Below are 13,724 nucleotides of genomic sequence, written 5' to 3'. Positions count from 1 at the left end.
ATCACAAATTATCAAAAGCACAAACTTTTTCAAACTTTTCTGAGTGTCCTAGTACAAGGGTCACAACGATTTAGTGTACAATTACAACTAATAGGTCAGATGACAAATGGAGTGTTAGCCTGCATTGCAAGGGGGAGGGGATGGAGTAGGAAAGTCAGGAAATGTTGCAACAACTGTGCTGGATATTGTTGAGATGACATTTAGAGTACTGTATGCAGTTTTAATCTCCTTATTCAAGGAGCAATATATTGCCAAAAAAAAGGCAGTTCAGAGAAGATTTCCTGGCTCGATTACTGGGATGAAGGGTCTGCCTTTTATAAAAAGATTGAGCTGACAAAGCTTATACTCAATGGAGTTACAAAGAGTGAGAGGCGAACTTTGAGAGAGAAATATGACTGTGTGACAGTTTGACAATGTCGATAATGAATGAGTATTTCTTTTTGGGGGAAATCTAGAACAGCAAGAGCCTGCAGTTTCAGACTAATTCTTCCTTTAAAATGTGGAAATTAGAAGGAATTTCCTCTCTATTTCAGACCAGTGGAAATTAAATCATTGTACATATTCATGGATAGTAGGAACTGCAGATGCTGGAGAATCTGAGATAACAAGGTGTGGAGCTGGATGAACACAGCAGGCCAAGCAGCATCAGAGGAGCAGGGAGGCTAACGTTTTGGGCCTAGACCCTTCTTCTTTCTGGAGGGTCTAGGCCAGAAACGTTTGCTTTCCTGATCATATTCAAGGCCGAGCTGGGCAGATTATTGATGTACAAGGGAGTCTAGGGTTAGCGGGGTTGGAGGCATGCACAGGAAACTGGAGTTGTGTCCATGATCAAATCAGCCAGGATTTGTTGAAGGTCTGGAGCTGGCTTGAGGGCCTACACCTGTTTCCATTTCAAAGATGGGTGATATCACAGAATGCTAGAGATGTGCCACAGACTGATCCACAGATTGCATGAATGACCTTCCCAGACTGACTGACCCACTGGGAACATTTGCTGAACAATGCAGAATGGAATCCATTTCTAGGCAGCTTTTCTTCATTTCTGCAAGTCTGAATTGTGAAAACTAGACCCCAGGGCAAATTCTGATGCAAATACCACTCAGTATGATTCAAACTCAAAAGGTGCACTTTGCAAGAATTTACACCAATTCTCCTGTTTCCGGTGACTCTTGCCAAGTTGTTGATAGTTCAACCCTCACAAAGCAATCACATATGTTCTGTTCCTTGTAACTACAAGTAGTCCATGGGGACGTCCTGATTTGCTTTTAACCCTGAAATGTTGTGCAATAGGAATCCAATCACATTTCAGACTAAAGATATGCAGCTGTGTAGAGATTTGTATGAAATAACTTTAACAAAAGGCACAAAGAAAATACTTGCTTTTTTCCACTTCATTTCAACTTTCAAATGATTAACATAGCACTGAAGAGAGTTGTTGGATCATCTGTTCACTTGTGCATCTGTGTATGCATTCATTAGGTTTGTGCTCGTAGAAGTGTCATCAAAAGATCCACTTTGAGCTATTGTGACAGTTATTAAAAATATCAATTTTCAGGCTGATAAGGCTTGGAAAAGTTTTAGTCTGGAATTCCAAATAACACAAATATTTTAGACATTAAAAAGCGTGCGCACAATCCTCACATTCTAACTTTCATACCAACTATATTGTCAATTCAATCCTTTCTGCAAGTGAATGTATTAAAAAATAAATAGCTGTCAATGTGCTACAAGAATCAAATTTGCATGCATATCCTTTGCTGGATAAAAACAAAAATCACTAGGCGTCAGATCTGTTTAGAAATGAGAAAATAACTTGAAACTTCAAACAATTCAAACATTTCCAACCTCAATCCACATCACATTTGGGAGTTCTTCACAAAACCTAACTCTTGAAACAAGTCAAACCTACAAAAATGCTTCTAACATTGAAGCCCAAATGCCTCAAAATAAATTCATTCTAAGAGACAGGAAAAGAAAACTGCTTTCTAAAACAGGTGCTAAAGCCTTTAAAATAAAGAGGAAAAAAGACTTTAATCTCTTAAACTGTGAAACTGAAGACAGTTTATACCCTTTCACCCATAGGGTTGCTTAGAGATCACTGCTATATCACGTGCAGGTTAGGTGAACTGGTCATGCTAAATTGCCCATAGTGTTCAGGGGTCTGTAGATTAGGTGGGTTATAGGGGGATGAGGATTGGATGCTCCAAGGGTCGATGTGGACTCGTTGGGCCGAAGGGCCTGTTTCCATACTGTAGGGATTCTATGATCTATGATTCTATGAATGTGAACTTTTGAAGACCCCACATGAATGCATTTTCTCCAACATCTTAACGAGCGAAAATATTTCATTGCTCTGGAAAATTTACAATATACAGCTTTTTAAAACAAAACCGTGAAATATGTTGTTTCAGATTTGATTGAGAAATACTGCCAGTTCTTTTTAAATGCTTTTATTTTGCTTGGTTCGGTGTAAACACACCACCAAAAATAACATTGATCAACTTCTTTTTTTGCAGTGAAGTGTATCTAAATATATAAATTATACTGAGAGTAAAAGTGCAATGTTTCTCATCAGAATTCTGGCTCATGCTTTACTTTAAGTTCCCTCACAGGACTTTATCTAATGTGACAGGGCCGAGGCAATTCAAACAGAATGAATACTTACAGCCGCTTCAATTCTGGAAGCCCATAGAGAGCCCCAGGCTCAATGTTGCTAATCAAGTTATTCTTCAAATCCCTAGAGAGACCAAAGGAGAATGAAAAATTAATTATAGGTTGATGAGCTGTTTTCTTAACGTAATGAGTGAAATATGGTAGTTTAAATTAAGTGCTGTGTGCTTGTTTTCATAACAGAGAATGCACTTTGTGGCTTCCTTACAAGTTCACAGAGATTCATAAAAAAGAGCCTGTCTTCTTCAAGAATTACAAGAAAATCTTCAATACTTTTTTATATTATATATTTACAGCACAGCAGCCACTTAGAATCGACAGCAGTGTGTCAAAGGATCAGCATTTGAGCTCAGGGTCTAGACTTCAGAGTCGAATGATAAAGGCCACAAAGTCATAGAATCACAACCACAACAATGCCAATACTCAACCAACTAATAAAAGATATCAATATCAGACCAGATGGACTTGAATGAGTGCTCACATCCAGACTGTCACACATTATTCAAGCAGTTTGGATGATTGACATATCCTGGCACGGCTACCAAGAGTTAAGGAGCTATTTCAAAAAGTTGTCATTGTTACCAGGCAACATTGTAGGATGTCATTTTAAGGTAATCATTCTGAAAGTTAACATTAACTCACATTGAGCTTCTCACAACCTGGCATATAGTCTTTGAGTAGGAAGTAGTTTATCCTTAACATTGTCCCAATGGAGACAGGTGCTATATTCCTGGCTCCTGAAATTGTAATTATGCCTAAATTCTTTGTTAATTTATCTATTGCTACGTGCAGTAAGGAGTACTTCAATTATCTAAGACAAGTTCCTCCTCTTGTTAAGTCTCTACAGTGGTCTAGCCTTTACCACTGATAAGTGAACCAGACCTTAGATTCAGTTTGGAAAGGATGATTTATTTAAAGTGGATGAATTCCCACTTTTTGTTACAGTGTCCCTTAGGAGTTGTTGGATCTAATTTAGGTTGACTTCCTACCCGATTAAAGAGAACGTAGAAAGGAGGATTGGTGGTCGCAAAGTAGTCCAGCTACAAGTCACCAGTGGATGAATAACCTGAAATATGACCTAGTCAGTTACACATGGGGCTGGTTCTCTTCACTGAGAGAAGCAAAGCACAACAGCCACTAACTACCCAGAGATTAGCCCTTCAATTTGCTGTTTCACACAGCATCATTAAACAACCCAAGTTTCATAGCATTAAACGTTGCAAGCTAGAAAAATAAACCTCACAAATTTCCCATTCCAAACAAATATTTTCCTTGTTCTTCGTTCCTGGGATTTGGGCATTGTGGGCTAGGCCTGCATTTGTTGTTGATCTCTAATTATCCAGAACCCCAGACTAATGTCCTGGAGAGGATAAGGATGAGGATATTAGTCTAATGATAACCATTGTCAATTGTTGTGAAAATTTGTTATCCTTAAAAGATCTGGCATACATGTGATTCCTGATGCAGCGTATTGTGTATTGTGCAGTGTATTCATTTTTCTGAAGAGGCATCTAGGCCCGAAACATCAGCTTTCCTGCTACTCTGATGCTGCTTGGCCTGTTGTGTTCATCCAGCTCTACACCTTGTTATCACAGTGTATTGTGATTGGCTTTTAACTGTCCTCTGGGCAATTAGGGATGAACAAAAGAGACACGCTTAGCCAGCTATGCCCACATCCCATGAACAAATATAAAATAAAAATGTTTATATGCAGAGGGAGATAAAATCACTTGTTTCTAGAACAGCTAAGTATCATCTTTTATTTGTGTCGCATGGGACAAAAGGTTCTACATTCTTTTAACAGCAATGAATAGTTTGGAAATCTACAGTCATACAACACAGAAACAGACCCTTCAGTCTAACCAATCCATGCTAACCATAATCTGAAACTCAACTAGTCCCACCTGTCTGCATTTGGCCCAAACCCTTCGAAGCATCTTATTCATGTACTTATCCAAATAAATCTTTTAAAATGTAAGTCTACTCACATCAACTACTTCTTCTGGAAGTCATTTCACATACAAACCCACCTCTGTAAAAAAAAGTTGCCGCTCATGTCTTTTCTAAAACCCTTCTCCTCTCACTTTAAAAATTTGCCCCCTGGAGTTGAAATCCCCAACCCTAGGGAAATGATACCTGACATTCACCCAATCTATACACCTCATGATTTTATAATCTTATAAAAGGTCACACCTAAACCTCCTACACTCCAGTGGAAAAAAAACTCCCAGCTAGTCCAGTCTCTCCAATGAACTGAAGCCTTCCGTTCCGGGCAACGTCTTGGTAACTCTTTTCTGATCCCTCTTCAATTTAATATCCTTTCTATAACAGGGTGACCGAGAACCACATACAATGATCCAGAAGAGCCTCACCAACATCTTGCATAACCTCAACATGCCATCCCAACTTCCATACTCATAGGTCTGCGCAATGAAGACAAGCATGCTAAATACCTTCTTAACCAAGATGTATATGCAGGATGCAAACTTCAAAGAATTATGTTCATAAACCCCTGGGTGTCTCTGTTCCACAACATTACCCAAGGCCCAACTTTCAATTAAATATGTCCTGCCCTTCTTTGATTTACCAAAATGCAATATCTCGATTTATCCAAATTAAGCTCCATCTGTCACTCTGCAGCCTATTGACCCAATTGATCATGATCTCTTTGTAATCTTAGAAAGCCTTCTTCGTTGTCCAATATAACACCAATTTTGGTGCGACCCACAAGTTTCCCAACCACGCCTTCTATATGCTCATCTAAATCATTTACATAAATGATAAACAAAAGTGGACCCAGCACTAACCCCTATGAAACAACACTGGTAACAGGCCTCCAGTCTGAGAAACAACCCACCATCACCATTCTGTCTACTGTCATTAAGCCAATTTTGTATCCAATTGGCAAGCTCACTGACTCTCAAATCTACCAACGATGTAGCTACATTTCATGTTTATAAACCAAACATATGTTTAAAATTTTTACAAGGGTAATAAGCCACATTTCAAACCTGTTGTATAAATTTACTCCACTTACGGTAATCGCTTTGAGTGCATTGTTTTCAATATATCAGCAATGAAGGTTTACACATACTCAGAGTAACCTCCCTCCACACAGCCCCTATGTATGTTGTTTATGAGATGTGACCTCTACTGGATTTCTTCAAAAACATGATAAAGTAACATTTTAACATGATTCACTTAATTCATGCAATAATTGAAGAACTCAATAGACATGAAATTATGTAAAACAATACTGTGAACAAATTAATACATTTGATTTAAATTGGTCTCCCTGCTATAAAACAATAATACAATACAATATAGCACAGGAATAGGCCCTTTGGCCCTTATTTAGTCCTTACTTAGGAGGCAAACAGAGGGATAGAAACCAAGTATGGGCAGTAAGTAGCAAGCCTGTTTACCTGACTATCAAGATATGCTTTAAAAGTTTCAGGCACCCACCATTCTGTGTCTGAAATATTTTCCCCACACTTCTCCCTCTCACCTAGAACTTGTGCCCTTTCCAACTTGGGAAAAAGCCTCCAACTCTCCACTCTATCTGTGCCTCTCAAATGTTGTAGGCCTCCATCTTTTCAGGGAGCAGTGAGTTGAAGTGGGAGGCAACAAGGCAAGGTAAGGAGTGTCATGCATTGGCCAGGGATCGAACCTGGGTCTCTCATGTGACAGGCGAGGATTCTACCATTCATCCTGTAATGTAACTACCACAAAATGTTGTAACCTCTCCAGTGGAGGATTGAACCCTATGATAGCTGGCTGTTACACCTTGATGTGCAGCACTGAAGTGCAGAAGCATCCTTCAAGCGGATTGGAGATAGGTCAGGAGGGTTCTAAGGCATCTGAATATGCGCCAGGCTCCTAAGTCTGTGAACTGGAGGTGAACATGGCTTTTGCTGCTGCAATATGCCTTAATGTGCTTAGTATCCAGCATGGAAATCCTTTGGAGCAAGCAAGCTAAACTTGTCAGGTACCCACTCTGACTTCCATATCAAGAATTCTTGATACCCAGTTTACTCACAGTTGATGGGGAGACAAGGGGCTGCAGGTTAAGGAGGGAAGATGTGTTGTTTACAAGGTTATTATCATGCAACAATACCCCTTAATGGACCACTCAGCAGCAAAGATCTCACCTTGATACCCAGAATTTAGTTAGGACATGTAGTTAGCTGGCTCTCACATTGAGTTAGGCCTTGCTGAATCTCTTGCAGATTTGCTACATTTCTCTTTACAACCTGCATTGTTCAGGCCTCTACCAGATTCTACCCACTGTTCAAAATCAGGATGATGTACGGCTTAGAGGACAACTTGCAGTTGGTGATATTCTCACAAATTTGTTGCTCTTGCCGTTTCAGATCTCGTAGGTGGTGGGATTGAAAAGTGCTGAAGAAGGAGCCTTGGAGTGCTGGTGCATTGCAGCCTGTAGACAATATACTCTGATGGGACTAGGTGACAATGATTGAGGAAGTGAATATTGAAGAAGTGTTAGGTGGAGCGCAAATCATGCAAATTCCTTTATTCTGAGTATTGTCAAATATCTCAAGTGCTGTTGGAGGTGAACCCATCCAAATAAGCAAAAATGTTCCATTACATTCCTGACTGATGCATTCCAGATGGTGGACAAGCTTTGAGGAATCAGGAAGTGAATTACTTTCTAAAGAATTCTCACACTCCGATCCAATTTTGTCACTACAATATTTATATGGCTGGTTCAGTTCAGTCAAAGACCGTCATCAAGATGTTAAGAGTGGCAAGTTCAGTGATGGTAATGTCTGGAGGTGATGGTTGGATTGTCTCTTGATGCTTGTTATCGCTTGCTGCTTGTGTGTGACAAAAAATTACTCTGCACTTGACACCCCAAATCTGATTGTTGTCCAAGTACTGGCATTTTTGGCCAGGGTATGCTTCTATATCAGAGGGACCAACAAATGGTGCTGAACATTACTAATGATTACACAAACAACCCCAATCTGACTTGATGATGGAAAGAAAGTTATTGATGAAGTAGCTGAAGATTGTTGGGCCGAAGACAGTAACCTGAGGAACTCCTGCAGTGATGCCCGGGAGCTAAAATTATTCTCCATGACATTAAGCAACAGTGGCTTCAATGGGACAATTTAAAATGGGACATATACTAATGTCAGGGTGGAGAAGTTATTACGATACCTGACATAATGCTGCTGAAATGTGAATTTTTTTGAGGGGGGGGAAAAATAGATTCACATCAATCCTTTCAGACCACACTGCTCTAAAGCTTATGTTTAAAATTTTAAAGTTCCATTTACACAGTTCAACTGCATTCAGTCAAGGTGTTACTGTGGTATTCACGTGTTCTTAAACTATGGTTAAAACAATGAGAAAAGGAGGAAAGTAGTTTTTGTCATAAAAACCATTTTTCTCCCAATTCCCTCGGTGAAAACCCAATCTAGAAAACAAGAACCGAGAGCCTGCGGAGCACAGAAATGATGCATATTTGTTTATCAGCACAGAAGGACGTTTTGTAGCGTTAAATGAAATACTTACTTGAAGGCCACACAACACAAAGCACACAGTGGATCACTGCTTTAAAAAATTAGTTTTAGCTATTTGACTGAGAGCGATTCACTTGGCATACTAATCATAGTGGACAACTATCTTCTTGAGGGGAAAGAAACCTCGTCTGTAACCACGCACCCACTGCCTCAGTCACTAATATTCCAATAACACTCATCTCCTCCATCAGTATAAGTGTGTAACTCTAATGGTGTAAGGAGTCAATTACATTTTGTTTCAACACAAAATCTTGTTAGTAGTTATGTCAACTAGAAAAGGCTGTGGATTCAGATGAAGGCCACAATATTATGCAGGAGTTGTGCAAACATTCCCTACCCTTGGGAGTTGTACTTCTGTAGCTTATTATGTTTGCGGATCGCAGTCAGTGGAATTGCATCCTTAAAAAGCCATTCACAGAATAAATTATTCTATAAGATGCAGACAGAGCAAATACTCAAGTGGTTTTGCCGGTACATTTATTAAGGTGCTTTATTTTGTTTTTGTAAACGGATCTAAAATAACTATTTCACATGGTTGTAAAATTGAGTGAAATAATGAGCAAAATATGAAGTATTAAACAAGCTACATTTGTCTTCAATTGTGTATATCACTATGAATATTTAATTCTAGAACTGTTTATTCTTCACTGTAGATAGTACACATATTGCTTAACTACACTTATAATGAAGTCTGTCCATGGGAATGCCTTGGTATTGCATATCCGACTGTGTAATTTTATACTGGCATTATTATCTTAAAAATCATTAGGAACACAATCTGGTCTGAAGTACCTGAAATGAAGAACACTCCCTCATGTTTTGTATTGGTAATATGAACTGCAACTCAGTAGCTAGAATGCCCAGAATTACTGCAATAAATTAAGAGCAATACAGTTCAAATTAAATTTAAATTGTGGAATTAGCCTCTGTTTACCTGTAACTGTGGACTCAGTTTATCTTTAAAAAAAGACTTGATTGTTTACAGGTCAGTACCATTTCAGTCGAAGGTGAGCCACAGCATCAATACATGCTCATGCCTGCTTTATGACATTTACAAAATTGAATTATTTTCAATTTTACAATTTGCTTTTGCAAATTCTTTGAGCATTAGGAAATGCATGCAGTTTGTCAAGCACTTGAAACCTGGTAAATATTAATTCTGTAAATGGCAGAATGATCGGAGCGTCAGGTTCAATCTACAATCGGAAATGATTTAGTTTATCTTGGAGTGATGGTGCTGTAACTAGTCAAACAGCAGTCGGTCACGGTTCAAACATTTGTTTCTTGAACGGAAGTGCACAGATATCGATTTTGGGTAGGTGCAAGTTTAGACTCAGCTTTGATGATATTAATTCTGTAATAGGGCTGTAGCTACACCTACAAAAAAAATGCAGGTTACTGAAGCAAGATGATTTTATTGATCACTGTGTGGAGCTCAAGGGACACAGCAGGCCAGGCAGCAGAGGAACAGGAATGAAACATCAGCTTTCCTGCTCCTCTGATGTTGCCTGGCCTGCTGTGTTCCTCCAGCTCTACACCTTGTTATCTCCGACTCCTGCATCGGCAGTTCTTACAATCTTTGATTTCATTGATAGTTCTGCGACCAGGCTGTAAAGATATAACTTGCTGTCCTAGCATAAAACAAGGAAGAAATTCAGCTATAGCCACATAACTGTTGCATATGAATATGAAAAGATCTGAAAGAAAGAGTTAGTACTTGGTTGAGTGTAGTAAGCAGCACCTACTGTGATAATGTTATGGGGACCTGGTCTGGATAAAGAAGGACCTTGCAGAAACAGACCTAGAGCCTAGCGCTGTTAACAGCTTCTGTAGTAATGCAAGTTGCCCTTGTTAATCTTTAAGTAATGTGGTAATTCAATAAACCTTTACTGTTTGCTTCACATGGCTGTTCTAGTTAGACCAGGAAAATGTGTATCCTAATCCTACTACACGAGTGTGGGCTTGAAGTCACCTGCACACTCATTCTAGATCACACTGACATTTCAGCACTTTCTCTCTAGATCCATAGTCAAGACTGTATTTTATCCCCATTGGTGTTTCCAAAAGTTGCTGACGACTGCGGGATTCTTCAGACTCTTGTAGCTGCTCTCTGTCTATGACTAGTAGCGAAGTCTTTAAAATCATAACCTCATTTGGTTTTCAGGGAGTTATTTCTCCCGGGTCTGATGGAACTTTTCACTAATTAACCTTAAGCAATATATTCCAACAGTAATCACTATGTGGTAATTGTGAGTCGAAGGTCAATATTCCTCTTTCTTTGACACTAGTTCTAAATGGTTTATTTGATGCGGAGCTAAAGAATCAATCCACTACTGACTATTTGCAAGAGTAGGTTTCTGTCTTAACATGCAGTAGGGCAAAATCTTAAGTGACGTGGACCACAGCAAGATGATCGGCAGCACCCATCTCAGTGTCGAGATCATTTCCCAACATCTAGAACACTTACTACTAGTGGTGAGAGGACATTCTCACCAGAGAGTGAGAAAATCCTACCTGATGATCCTTATTGCTTGTTAAATACCTTGTCATAGCCCAACTCACGACAAGTTGTGGTGTTACCAAGCTCATCATACACACTAGCAGTCAGGAAAACTTGGCACACAAATCCATCCAGGTTCTTGATGGATTCAACTCTCGTCTTTCTGTGCTGGATATCAGGGTCCAACATCTCAGGCACCATCCATATGTGCCCCACATCCATTGACACTGGTGTCTGACTTTTACCAGCCTCTTATGAACCTTACAGCAGATCTCCAAACCTCTTACTTCCATACTTCAGTGCTGCACTGGCAGCTGTTGTAATGCTGCAGCAAGGACATTGCGCCAACAGGGATATACACCCAGCTCATGGTCTTGACCAGGCTGCGTCATGATGTTCACTCACTCTGAGCCTCTTTGGATGCTCACAAGATCCCTCCCTGGCCTTTTTGCACATGGTCTCCTCAACCAGAGGGGTCTGGCGGTGTTGCTGTTCCATTCAGCACAGGCACAAAGCCAAGTAGCTTACCACTGTTTGTCAGATGGTCTCAGAAGAGTTTTTACACTGTCAGCATTAACCATTGGCTTATGGTCTCAGTTCACAAAACATTTCTGCTTCAATATTTCACCTGCAGGTTTACTAGATTTGAAAACTGGTGAGGAGTTCTAGGCTGCCTTTTTTTTAAACTGAATCAAAGCAAATACCAACATGGAAAAGAGGGAACATTTCCCAAGACCAGAAGATTCTATGGGCACCAAAGAGCTGCCAGTAAAAACAGAGGCCAGCAGCTCTATTGAATGGCAGTACCAGTAGGAGGCACTGGCTGCTACTGGTATGACATCCATCTGAGACTTCCTATTGTTACTGATCCCGGGCTACCATCAGTAATGTGGGATGAGGGGGTCACCGGGTGGGGTCATAAGGGAATGGGAACACTGGCAGCCAGGGCAAGGGTTCTCAGCAGGCCGCCCTCTCCCAATGCATAAAACAAGGCTGTCAAGCTACGCTTGTTAATACATTTATTTCTCTGCCCTTCTATATTAGGACAGTTTCCACTCCAAAAAATTACAGTTTACCCTAGTTTTTGTGACAATGTTACTTTACTATTTAATGAATGGTGTATTTCAATGTTAATGAGGTATAATTGTAAACACAGACAGTGAATCAAGTTAGTGTCATCCGAAAACAAGAGAGCAGATCGGGAATTTTTAAATCCTGGTCACATTCTATTGCTTTTCAGTCCTACTGTGTACTTTGGTAACACAGCACAACTATTTTAATGTTTATAGATACCAAACATCTGTTTCACAAACAAGCCAAGTTTCTGTCAAACAGATATCACAAAGCTATTGACTAGACCACAGCAAAGAAGCATAACACTAAGTGCACTGTGGAATGGAGAAGCACTGGTGGTCCCTAGTGGTGAAAATATGCAGTGTTAGAAAATTAATTTGCTGCAGAAGAGGACCTTGTGATGTTATTAGGATGAGTAGTTACAAACAGACAACCAAAATAAGCATTATTTTAAATATAATTGAACACCCCATTTGAGATTTCAATGAACACACAAAAGCAGTCACTTGTAAAGTTTCTTCTAAACTGAATAATTTCTTACTTAAGTTGGTCTGTACTACTAAAAGCAGGAACTGATCCTGTTCCCATTCAGCACTGAGTTGCTTGCACAGCTGGTCTGTATATCAATAGTTGCTTGTGATATTCTACTAAGGCACAACAAGGTTTGTGAGATAAAAGGTTTAATTATTGCAATTAGGAGATTTTGTTGTGCATTTAAGCATCTCATTTTTGAACGTTAATCTTGAAAACAATGAATAGTCTCATGTCGGGCATTCACTGCTGTTCAGTGCTTTATAACATAAGTACTTTCAGTGCAAACGTGTCAAAATTAATTAGTGCTTTAAGCATCTCATTTTGCCTTTCTCACACTTCAGTCCAAGAAATCTTTCACAGAAGCACCTAATTCAGTCAATCATGCAACCACAGTTCCCTTATAAAATGGAGTTAGAATAGGATCAATAGCTATAGTCCCATTTGCCTTTAATCATATCCTTGAAGCATTCAGAAGAAAATTACACTAGCTCAAACAGTTATCATACCTATATGGCCAACAATTTGTCCAACTTTTGGTATAAATATCTTGACTTTTGTTATCAATTATAAAACTGGTGACAGCCATCTACGTGACAGTGAATCTTATCCTTCAGTTATGCAAATCAAAACAATGTATCTTCCGCACAAGATAAATTTAGGAGTTTGCACTTATCATCCATAATTCAACCTGTCACTTATTAAACTATGACCTAAAACTACATGAAAAATCATGAAAGTTATGGCATAGTTTTCACCTTCACCGTAATACTAAAATATGATTTTGGAATATTAAGGTTAGTCAGTCAATCTGATTGCCTACACAATCAACTCCTGTCAATAAATGCATTAACAAACATTGACCATTTTGTGAAATATTTGACATCAGCAGAGTAACAAGATAGATACATTTTATATTCAAAATGTGTTGGTTCACTGCTCATTTGTTACAAATGTGTTATAAAATATTCAAGGTGCTGCATGCAAGGGCAATTAAAATTAAACGACATTGTACGAAGAAAAAAAATACAAGATCAGTTAAGCCAGAGCTAGGTAAAGAGATAGGCTTTACTTAAGGAGTTTCTTGAACAAGGTATCAGAAGTTGGGAGGGAATTCCAGAGCTTCGAGCCTCTGTAGCTGGAGGCAGATATATAAAATACTGAAGCCATGAAAATTAGTGATGTTTAGGAGGCCAGAATTAGAGTAGGTCATTTGTGTGTTGCAGCAGGAAGTGACAGAAATAGGAAGGGGCAAGATCGAGGGGGATTTGAAAATAAGAACAAGATTTTAAAAAGTGAACAATTGTTTGACCAGGAACTAGCGATGGTCCATAAATATAGGATTGATGTGGGTACGGGACTTGGGGGGAGTAGAAACATGGGCAGCAGAGGCTTGGAGG

General features: G+C 39.3%; 1 protein-coding gene across 1 annotated transcript in view; it reads right to left on the bottom strand.

Moving 5' to 3' along the window:
* LOC125461780 (adhesion G protein-coupled receptor A3) overlaps nucleotides 1-13,724 on the bottom strand; it is a 470,817-nt gene that overhangs the window by 292,744 nt on the left and 164,349 nt on the right. The window contains exon 3 of the mRNA XM_048550975.2: nucleotides 2,666-2,737. Within this exon, the coding sequence (XP_048406932.1) occupies nucleotides 2,666-2,737 (72 nt within the window). The remainder of the gene's footprint in view (nucleotides 1-2,665; nucleotides 2,738-13,724) is intronic.

Source organism: Stegostoma tigrinum, chromosome 20 (genome assembly GCF_030684315.1).
Source record: "Stegostoma tigrinum isolate sSteTig4 chromosome 20, sSteTig4.hap1, whole genome shotgun sequence".
Taxonomy (NCBI): Eukaryota; Metazoa; Chordata; class Chondrichthyes; order Orectolobiformes; family Stegostomatidae; genus Stegostoma; species Stegostoma tigrinum.
The sequence above is the reverse complement of the archived record's forward strand: the minus strand, read 5'-3'. Positions and strand labels throughout refer to the sequence as shown.